Raw genomic sequence first — 11,741 nt, 5'->3', positions numbered from 1 at the left:
GACTCTATTTTTGTGTTAATACGATGACTACTGAAAACTTATATAATCATTAACTTCAGGGCTCGTGGGATTAGTCGAGGTATACAAAAACTGGTCCGGACATCCATATTAATAAAAAAAATTATAAAAAATAAAGACAATATAGCAATGTTTTTGAGGAAAGAAATTATTCTAAATCCATAAGATTTACAATTAATGAGTTTTTTTTATATAAGAGTTCATTAATGCTTCTAGATTTTAGATATGAAAGGATATCAAATGATTTTCTTTTTCTTTTTGGTTTCTTGAAGTGTACCTCACCCTCAAGTACGCATGGCTCCTCCCTACTTTTCATTATTCTTTTTCATCCAAACACGTACATATATAATTATTGTAAATTTCTTCGTTGGTTTTATTCCACCGAAAGTTAAACCGATGGGATTTTTAGGTTATATAACGGATTGTTTTCTTTCAATTCCTTAGACTTTACCCTACAAATCCTTTTCAAGGCTCCAACCTAAAAAAAATTTAGTTTTAAAAAATAAATTTACAAGTGCTATTTTTTTTTCTAGATTAACATAAAAATAATTTATGCATATCTTAACTAATCTTTATAAATTATAAAATTAATCTTAGTATAATATAAGTATAAAATGCAATAAACAACATAACAACGTCCAAGACTGGAACATGCTAAAAAATGCAAAATGAAAGAAAATTTTGGGGAAAAAAAAAGTTTTAAAAATGTAATATAAGAGAATGAAATTGAAAAATCAAAACTTTAAAAGATAAAAAAAAAAAAAAAACAAAAAGCAAATGAGAAAATAACAAAAATGCCACATGAAAGCAGCCACAAAAATTTTAAAATTTACACATCTCTACAGTAATTTCACTGCAGATAAACCCATTTATTCACCACATAAGGGGGGAAAAACAAACAAAAATTAATTGCATTAATGGAAAAGGAAGGTTGGGTTTATTTACCATGGTTTGCCCTACCACGTACAGATATGAAATTATTTGCTAGACACCAAACAATGGAGCAGTCCTTACTTGAAATAAAATAAAAAAGAAGATGGATTAATTTGTGGTTATGATCGAGTGCCAAGCAAAACCTTATCTTCTCAGCATTTGGCTCTATCACTCGGCACAAAATTCTAAAGAACTTTTACGAGTCTTTGTAAGAACAATGTCCATGGCAATCATAACATCGATTAACAAACTGTGAAAAAAGCCAATTAATCATAATTTGTAGTGACTAATTAAGTAATTAGCTAATTGCCTGGTCTTAATCTTAGTCTTCATGATAATGTTTGGGAACGCGGTTGAACGGCGTTTTTAAAAAATTCAAAAGTTTTTTTTTGTTAAAATTTAATACGGTTTGTACTTTTTAAATCGTTTTGATGTGCTAATGTCAAAAATAATTTTTAAAAAATAAAAAAATATCATTGACACACATTTCAGCACAAAAAATTATTATTATTACACTGCCAAACACGCTTTATATATCCAAAAGAAAACACAGAGATTAATCCAAAGATTTGAAGTCTCAAGATCCTGCAGATTGAGCAGTAAAATGGCTTTTACTAACCAGTTACATTCTGGAGTATTTTCTGGGGATTTTATAAAAAGGAGAGCAAACCATTTTGACTTGCAAATATTTAATCCATGCCCTCCCTTCCCCACAGAAAACCTCATAGATACACCTTCTTGTTGCAAAGGACAACCCTGGGTTGGGTTTTGATTCTTATTCTTGGCTTGTTCGTTTGTCACCATTTATCAAAAAAGACTACAAGACGCGGTTTCTGGTGGCAGAAAATCTATTATACCTCACATACATGCATTATTTAAGCAAAAGCTCGTGGTGGTGTTGACAATGGTTTGTTATACGGTCTCTATAATTTGTTCCAAATGGCACCGTTTTATTTGATCTTGCTTAAATAATCATGGCAGCACCGTCCATTACTAGGATTTCTTTTCAATTTAAAGAAGGTGATCCGGTATCATGCTTTCTTTCTTAGTTCTTTGAACTCAAATCTTACAGCTAACATCTAAAAGAATTTATTTATGTGCTCGTTTGGTGTGAAGAAACTTTAAATTACTCATGTATACATGTATGAATTTCTCAAGAATTGTCCAACAACTCTTCCATGTGCATTGATTTCACGTAAAAGTTGTTGGGGCCAGCATTGACTATCCTGTGGACTAATATTGAATGAAATAAATATATTGTATTTTCTGTAAAATTAGAATTAATCGTGTAGGGCACACCGATCATTGTTCAATGATATATATATAGAATCTGAATTTGTTGGATTTTAATAACTTTACGTGTTGCAACTTTGAGCTAAAGTGATTGGATTCTCTCCTTCTTGTTTTTTTTCTTTATTTCAGTGATTTTTGGATTTGAATGTTGTATATGGGGACCATTTTACAGGGCTTTATTCCATTTTTTTAAAAAAAATTTATCTCAGCAAGCTTTATTCTCACACAGTGAACTTGCATTGCATGTGTTATGGAAAAGCAACATTCCTAGATATCTCTTGTCGGAATACGCACTACCTGTGTTTGCCAGCTATGGCCAGCGGTATCTCCATGATCTTGATAAACATAAAGTTTCAAAAATTAATGTCACACATTGGAGGTACTATTTAAGGTAGACAATTTCAAATTATTGAGCTTGCAGCTTAATGAATATATAATGTTTCCTTTCTTCCTAGGTTATCTCGATGAGCTTGGACCTTTCCTAGGAAAACAAAAAAAACAAAACAAAACTAGCCGATTTCCGTATACACCCGAGGCATAATTATAGTAGCCGAACACTTGCTTAGCTTATTGTCTAGGCAAATCAAAAGGGATTAGTAAAAAATTAAGTTCTTAATCAGGGCATAAAAATTAAGTTACAGGGCCGGAGACATCGATCGGCAAGGCCGGCCACTCAAGCTTCGTCCCTTTATGCTTGATGCGATGTAGCCGAGGGCCGCACAAAAACAATTTTTGCTTTGCCATTTTCCTTTTCCTTTCTTACGTAACATTAGAATGTACTTTGTAGATGCTTCATTTAATTAGAGACAGCATAATTAAAGGAAAGGAAAGAAAAGAAAATCATATTCTATAATCTCATTTAATAACTTAAATTATTGAGTTGGAATGGTTTTATGATATGGTATTAGAGTTTTGATAATCAAGTGGTCACGAGTTTGAATCTCATTATCTCTATTTATTTAATAAAAATCAAGCACAAGATAATATGAGCATATGTAAATTTCAAGCTCGAAGAGCTTTTACTTGAAGAGGTGTATCAAAATATAATATAAATTATATCATGAGATCTCACACTAATTTTCATGGGGATCAAAATTTATCTACCTCCAAGGCATTAAATTGAGGTTCTCAGCTTGCCGACTTGGGCCGACTTGGATAACTCAAATAATATTTTGTTTACTCAAATAAAGTTTTTAAGATTTATTTTTATACTTATAACCATTCAAAAGATCTAAAAAAAAATAAATTTAATATTTAAACAAAAACAATTCAAAACATACTTTAAAAACAATGTATTATAACACAGAAACAAACACCCAATTACTACGAAGCATGTATTGTGACTTGTAAATGCAAATGATGCACACTTTGACTAAACTGGATTAATATCTAGTGCTTGGGTATAATATTAGCTAATCAATCTTGCTAGGTAATGAGAAATTGGTTCACATTCAATTAATTACAAAAGTCAAGTGAGTAATCATAATAAGAACAATAATTTTCAACTTTGGACACTTCAGTTTTTTCAAAAGCTAAATTATTCGAGTGACATAAGCGATGCTAGAGTCCCTTTCAGCTCACAGATGGAAGTAAATTGAAACTTAATTAGACTTGGTGCTTAGCAAGTCCTACGCAATTGGAATATATATATTTTTGGCATTTAACTTGGATATTTGGTTGATGTAAAAAATTGGACAGCAGAGCTTCTTGCACCCTGCCTTTAATCTTCCTGTTTTTCTTTGTTTGATTTTTATTTATTAAAAAGGTGGGTTTTGAACGTAAATATTTTTTATGTTTAATAATAAATATTTAAATTCACGTTCTCCTGTATTTTTCCTGTCACCCAATTCCATAAAAAAAATCCTCAGGTTCAGCAGAACTTTGATGGGTTAGGGTTCAATTTGCATCATGTAACTGGGCTAGCCTGAATTAAAAGGAATTGGGCCAACACTTACAACATTTTGTTTATTGTTTTTGATTTGTGGGTCAAATAATTTATTCCTCATTTTTTCTAACCTATTAATTTGTGGGTCAAATACTTTATACCTCATTTTATACCCCATTTAGCTTACTTTCCAGGCTCTTAGCAACAAAACGCAGCCCAATAAATACCCAAGTCTTGTGGGCAACCTTTGAGGGCCGAGTTTCGACTATAGGCCACAAATCATTAGCCCATTCATTTTCCAAGATAATCCCCTCCTGTTCCAGGTTTTGCTTTTGAAACTTTGGAAGTCAGCGTTTTTCTTAAAACAATACAATCAAATATATATAGTTTTTCCTTTTTATAAATATTACATTTAATAGTTCATTCCCGACATTATACATTGATGTTATTAATTATTTATTTTATATTAAAAAATCCTCTCAATTAAAAGACTTAACCATTAAATAATATCTTATAAATGATTTTATATTATTTTTTAATAATAAATAATAACGGGTGTTTTAACTATTTGGAATTAGCCCAACAGAAAAAGAACAAAAAAAAAAACTGCTACAGAAAAGGTTAGAGTCAAGGTTGTAAATGCTTGGGATAGTGATTTGATTTTAGAATTATGATAATAATTTAAAGTTACTGTAATAAAATCTCATAACAACTCAATCTTCTTCTTTGTTTTTTTTTTTTTTTTTTTTTAAATTTTATTTGTTATGATTGGGCTCAACACTTGGTTGAGTTCAAAAAATACTGGGTTTTGTAGTCTTGACAGACTGATGTAAGTTTGGGTTCGACACTTGACTAAGCCAAAATACGTTAGGTCTAGTACCTTTATCAGACCCCTGTATGATTAGTTGATTTTGTCAGAGAAAAATATACTTGACTTTATAAAAGAAAAATCAGAGCTTGGTTGAGCCTATAGACATTAGGTAAAAAAAATATATGAAAAATATTGATCCATCAAAAAATATAGTTAATTTGATTTGTTTTTATGTAATAAAATTAAAAACAATACCCTTATTATATTAATATTTTTTTCTTATCCGTTTTCTTTAACATTTATTCTTTTATTTTTAATAAAACTCACCAAATAAAGAATTCATTAATTGTGATTAATTTTTAAACTTTTATTCCTTCGGGGTTTGAAACAAAATTAATTATAATTTGAAATCACTGTTTTGTCATAAAGAAAAAAATTAGAAAAAATAGTAGTATAAATCTTTCAATAGAAAACAAAAATGGATACAATTACTCAAATTTTAAAAATATGATTACAAATATTTTAATAAAAAAGAAAAAAAATGAAAACAAGCACCCTAACAGAAAAAAAAAAAAAAAAACAATAAATATAAGCACCGATTGGACCATTATTTTTATGATTACATAAATGAGATAGAATGAGGCGTCGAACACAGTGCTATGTGTTCACTTAACAACCACAATCAATTTTAACAAAAAGATAATTGAAGTACTCGATTGATAAAAACAAAACAATCCATACCTTTCAATATAAAAAATAAAAAATTCAAGTACTAATTTTATAATTAAGTATATATGTAACGGTCAAAAGAAGCCCACCCTAAGGAGGTGGTGCTCAGAATCTATTTGGGATTTATGTTCCATTTTAAATACCAGGTCGAATGACTTTAAAACCAAGTTAACCATATTCAGATTTCTAAGCTTTACTGAAAAGGTTACTTTTATAATAAAATGATTTTGAATGCAAATAGATGCAACTAGACGAAGATACTCCAACAAATACGAGGAAGAAACTAAGCAAAGTGTTTACGAGTACGGAAAATTGGGTGTATTTTACTTTTAAAAAAATATTAAATTAATATTTTTTTTATTTATATGTTGCTGATTTTGTTATACCAATGTTACAAATAAAAAAAAATAATGTATTTTTAAATGATAAATATTTTTAAAAAATATTATACATCACAATACTAAATATACATACACACACAAACAGGATAAGAAACGGGTATGATTTTCAATTGCCAACAACCATAATTAAAAAAAAAAAAAAATGTTAATTTGTTCAATTCAAACCTTGTGCTGCCATGAAGCCAATTTGTCTTGTTGAAATTAGAGTACTTTAGCTTACAAAATTCATTCATTGCTCCTTCCCTTCCCCCTTTACCTAGTAAAAGCAAATGTCGTGTACCAATGCGAACGAAATTAACAAATATGAAAATGTACTATATAATTCCTAGAGGTGTACAAGTTTGGAACAATAAGGCCCTCGAATTGATGGCTTGAATTATTAATATAAGCATAGAAAAATAGAAAAATGTACGAAACCATAACTTGGAATTGGGAATCACGTGATGCCATTAAGACAAAACCCCCCGATCAATTGATTAATTAACTTAAGTTTATGAGTGAAGAGAGATGATGAGATATTGAGAGCGAGAACATCTTGAACGTGAAGGATTCAGTCAAAATATCCAAGTAAAACTAGTTAAAATTTTAGTAGTAATTAATAAATGTTTTGTTTTAATTTATTTTCCTAACATAAAGGAGATCGATGAGGAATGCCTTTTCTTCTACTCATGCTCGAAGCAATGTCCTCATCAGAAACCTTATTCATTGATCTTGCACATACGTATAATCCACTTCTCTTCTTCCGTACAATCTCACTGCTGGCCATGCTCATGTTCTCGGAGCCCGATGAACTCGAAGACCAGCTCATCGGCTCATCGGAGTCCACGATTGTTGAATGAGGTGTCTCATTGGTCATCTCATCATCTGCTAAATCTTGAGGGATGAAGAAGTCAGGCCCAAGAGTTAATGTGTTGCATCTCCTCAAGTATGGAGAAAGATCCTTGTAATGTTTCAGCACAAAGTCCACCTACAATAAACGTAGAAGGAAACGTTTTAATGTTATATATTAATTGTCATATAGCTAGGTTATTAAGAATGAATGATCATAATTAAGACATCCCTCTAGAAATTTGGTTCGTCCTAGAACACACACACACACACACATGTATAATTCCTTATCTCCTTAATTATATATCATTTAAGTTGAATTAACTTGTATTATTAGTGTGTGCCACATTTTCTATCTCGTTTGAAGATGATCTGTGGAAATTTGATCATAATTGAGTGCAACTTTATTATGATATGCTCTTTAATTAAAAGGGGTAGTAAAAGGAATATTTCACCAAAGGTGGAAAAACCCTAACTGGGATTTAGGATGAAAATTGAGTGGTGGAGTACCTTGCAGCCAAGAGAGCAATGGGTAAAGGGTTCTTGAAGGCTTCTGTCACAGGAAGTACAATAGTTTCCGGCCCCTTTGAATTGCCTGTTCTGAGGTCTCTTCTTGATGAACACCACTTTAGCACTATTTATAGTATAGGCCTACAGGCAATGCTAATAGATTAATATCTAGCAAACTACGTACTGAATTTTGCTAGAGCAACATATCAAGACAGAAAATTAAGATTGTTTAGACTACTAACCTGAACATTTGAGCAATCTATCAGCTTTTCGATGTCTTCTAATCGGACAACATCATGATAAACATAACGACGAACTTGAAGGAGCCTATGGAAGCGGTGAGATGGTATACAATGAGGGCAAATACTAATACAACAATCCAAACAACATACGTTCTTTTCGTTCTTCTTCGCAGCGTCATGATAAGAGCACCCCACAAAGAACTTCTGTGCGTAAAGAGCTTCCAACCATGCAGGCTTTTGAGTTCCCTAAAAACACACCATGTTCACAAAAATTAACAAGATTAAGCAAAAGAGACACTTAAAAATTCAGTACATGAATCAAAATTCAGGAGAATTTCGCTATAGATCATAGAGATCAAGAACCAGAGAGAGAGATCAGTGACACACACCATGATCACAAAAACCAACAAAAAAAGACGAGCCCTCTTGAGCTGATACCAAGATAGTGGTGTAACAAGAGAGGAGAGAGAGATTAGGGTGAGCAGATAAGAGTATTTATGGAGGTTCACAAGAGATGAAAGGGTATATATTTATTCCTTGGAGAAATAGACAACATTTTGTCAATTGGGAGGGCCTGTACTTATATGTGTGAGTGTGTGAGGGGAGAGGGAGGGGGGAGGGAAAGGAAGTATTATTAAATAATGAAAGTAAGATATGAGGAGAACGTGGGAGCTGTTTCTGTGTCTCCCATTCTCTACCATCCCTTTAAACTATTTTTTCTCTCATCTTCTTGGCTCAAGAGCTCTAATGCTAAACTAACAAAACTCTTCTTGGAGCAGCTGCCCTAGCTTATATTTTTTTTGCCCGTTTCTTTCTTTCTTCAATTATCAATATCTTTGAGATGAGCTACACACTTGAATTTGGACTTGGAGATGAGAGAGATGCAACAATTTATTCAATATATATACTGTTTTAGGTTATAAATGTATGGTTTACTTTGTTTACAAATGGTCATTTATGAGTTGTTGATAGCTAGCAATCATAGAAAATTGTTTGATATATGTCATTAGAATAGTACTTTTAATCTTATCAAAAGATTCTTCCCCAAAAATAGTATTTCGCAAAATCTCAACTATTGAATTTATAAGATTTATTCGTTCATTTTTTAGAAACTTATTTTCGAAAGAATATTCATATAAGAACAATTTACGTCCTATTCATTTATCAGCCTAAGATGATTTTAAAATACGGCTATAATTAATTCCTTCTATGCATATCTAAATCAAGTAGCCGGCAAAAAGTTAATTAGTTGAAGTTAAGAGCACAACTTAAAGTGGGATTCACTATAAAATTGCACCTTTTCCATAGAACTTCCTTTTGCCTTAAATATTGCTTTTTGTCACATGTTTTTCTTCGAGTCTAATATTACACAATTTCTCTCATTCTTTTATTTCAAATCTACTCCAAAAGCAGGCGGTACAATCATATAACAGGCAGCTGGGTGGCAATATCAACAGCATAAATTTAATTTATAACAAATCTTGTAATTAATTAATTAAACCTTAATAATTAATGACCTGAACTTGTAAAAGTATGGCATGCTCACATTCTGTCTGAGTGCACGATCCTCACACGAGTGCTTGACTTGCTGGGTTCCCAACTATATACACGAGTGCTAAGGGACTATATACAAGTGGTTCTAATTCAAAAAATAATCGTATATTGATTAATTCTTAATTAGAACTATTTAAAAAGAGATAATTTAATCTTAATTAACATACAAGTTATTCAAAAAACAAATATATCCCTTATCATAAAAAATAAACATGTAATGACGTCTCTATGTATCATCAGAAAATCTATTTGTCAATGGAATTATTACTTCTATGTATCTGGTCGGTATTTACGAATTTAACATTACAAAATATAAATCAATTGGACTTTGAACTGATGATACAAAGCTAAGAACCAGACATGTACGAGGAAACCCGGTTTTTCTGGAATCAAACATGGCAACATTAAGCAACCAACCACTCCACTAGCGAGCTAGCTAGAAGCTGTGGTTTGAACAATAATGTGTGGTCTTGTAACAAACACCAGACAGACAAACACAACTCATTGAGCACTTGCTCGTAAGATTTATTAGGCTTATTAATTTGCCCTTTTACTAATTTTGAGAGAACTTTTCTTTGCCTTTAGGCTCTCGCCAAGAGCTGATCTCGGGTTTTGCCACTCTTTGTATCTTTCCCCTTATGCCCTTCTAGTTCATCCCTAGCTAGACCATATTAAATCTTTCGGTTGTCAATCATAGCATGCCATATTACAGTGCCGATGGCTCTTCTTTTGGTGAACATATTTACTCAAAAACAGGAGAAGGTTTGATTATATTACTTTACTTCTGTAGAAAAAATCAACTCTCGTTAAGAACTAATTATATATGCCTAGGCTTGAGTTGGCGTTGGACAAGAACTGATTGCAAATTTGACAATTCATTGGCCATATCTCTTTTGCAAGAATAATTAATCGCTTGACATTTGCTGTAAAGGACATTAATAATTACAACAAGCATAATCAGATTCTTGAAGGCAAAATCTCAGGAATAGTACTACTCAGTGTCATTTATTTGCTTAAACCATAACAAATCTCAAGCTGATCTGTGTAATTTATCCTGAATTAAGCTGTTTAGACTTGGATTTTTTTCATTTTCTGTACACAAAGTGGCTCGAATCTGAACATTATTAAGAGCAGACAACATGCAAATTGAACTTATTGGCTAATGATCATTTCCTATACATAAACCATCAATTGATTTTATGACTTCCTTTTTCGTAAAGTCTGTCCTAGTGAGATTCATACCGTTCACAGCTTGCCATGTTGGACTCGTGTTATACTACGAGCAAAAAAACAGGAAAAAGTCTAAGAGTAAAAAAAAAATTGTTAAGAGAACACACATTTGTTTTCAAAAAGTTAAAAAAAAAAAAATCATGATTTGGGTCATAGACCTAACTAGATCAATTAAATTTATCTTATATAAGGATATTTGATGCATTGATCTAAGAAAAAAAATGATTGATTACAATAAAAAAAAATTTATTAAAAAAATCAATAAAGATATATTTTAATCTAATCGGTAGTATTATAAATAAATTCAAAATTAAAAAGAAAAAAAATGACCCAGGTGAAGTGCACTTGCCGACATGTGACCCATGCCTGAGATCGTTACAATTTTTCAAGAATATAAAGTGTCGAAAGATAAAATTAAAAAAAAAATTAATTAAAAAAGAAAAAAAAAAAACCAATATCACCCGGGTTAACTTTCGAAACTTGTTACCTCAGTTATAAGCTCGATGTAACCCAATTGGAGAAAACCACAACCCTCAATTTTCAACCAACCTAATTTAAAGGACAAAAAAAAAAAATGAATTTGACACCCACCCAAAAAAAGAGAGAAAAAAAAGAGAGAGTAACATAAAATAATGAGAACCAAATGTCAAACAAAAAACTAGGGGAGGAAATAAAATTAAAAAAATCAAACATTTTACAAACGAAATAAAAAAAAAAAAGAAAGAAAGAGGATCATATCTTAAACCAAAACAAAAATAAGAGGGAAATTAACATTTAATATTAGAGGATGAAATTAGAAAATAAATTTAATTTGACAAGGCCTAAAAAAAAAACAATAATAAAAGAATGAGGATCAAATGCCAAACAATGAAACAAGGGGGAATGATATCCATTGATTTAAGGGTAAAATTGAAAATATTAAAATATTTTACAAAAAGAACTCAAAATTAAAAGAAAGAAGATCAAATCTGAAACCAAAACAAAATAAGAGGGAAAATAGAATTTCAATCAAGGGTGAAATAAAAAAAAAAATTTTAAATTTACAAAAGAAATCAAGGAAAAAAAATAAAAAAGGATTGAATCAGATATCCGAGAAAAATAAAAGGACAGTGTGTGTTTTTTTTTGCTTGGGCAACGCCTTTTTCTAACCACAAAGATGGAAAAAGAGAAGAAAGAAAGAAAACATCGTTGGAGTCAAATCGCCACACGCAACACAACACGCGCCACCTGATATAGACAGGGATGCCGTGAGATTTCGAACATCGTTGGGATTGCATAATTTTCACGTCATAATGTTGTCGCACTCG

At 31.2% G+C, this 11,741-nt stretch overlaps 1 protein-coding gene across 1 annotated transcript; it reads right to left on the bottom strand.

Moving 5' to 3' along the window:
• Positions 1 to 6,519: 6,519 nt before the first annotated feature.
• On the bottom strand, positions 6,520 to 8,530 carry LOC118032644 (protein RGF1 INDUCIBLE TRANSCRIPTION FACTOR 1). The gene is made up of 4 exons (XM_035037410.2): positions 8,040 to 8,530; positions 7,651 to 7,896; positions 7,409 to 7,549; positions 6,520 to 7,037 (listed from the first exon to the last, which is right to left on the bottom strand). The coding sequence occupies exons 1-4, from the start codon at positions 8,040 to 8,042 to the stop codon at positions 6,696 to 6,698; spliced, it is 732 nt and encodes a 243-aa protein (XP_034893301.1). The 5' UTR covers positions 8,043 to 8,530; the 3' UTR covers positions 6,520 to 6,695.
• Positions 8,531 to 11,741: the final 3,211 nt, after the last annotated feature.

This window comes from Populus alba, chromosome 6, assembly GCF_005239225.2.
Source record: "Populus alba chromosome 6, ASM523922v2, whole genome shotgun sequence".
NCBI lineage: Eukaryota > Viridiplantae > Streptophyta > Magnoliopsida > Malpighiales > Salicaceae > Populus > Populus alba.
This window is presented reverse-complemented; position numbering and strand designations above follow the sequence as displayed.

Coding starts and splice junctions, on each gene's coding strand:
- LOC118032644 (XM_035037410.2), bottom strand. Junction 7,550..7,650: donor TAGATTGCTCAAATGTTCAG/GTTAGTAGTCTA, acceptor CATTGCCTGTAG/GCCTATACTATAAATAGTGC. Junction 7,038..7,408: donor ATTGCTCTCTTGGCTGCAAG/GTACTCCACCAC, acceptor CGTTTATTGTAG/GTGGACTTTGTGCTGAAACA.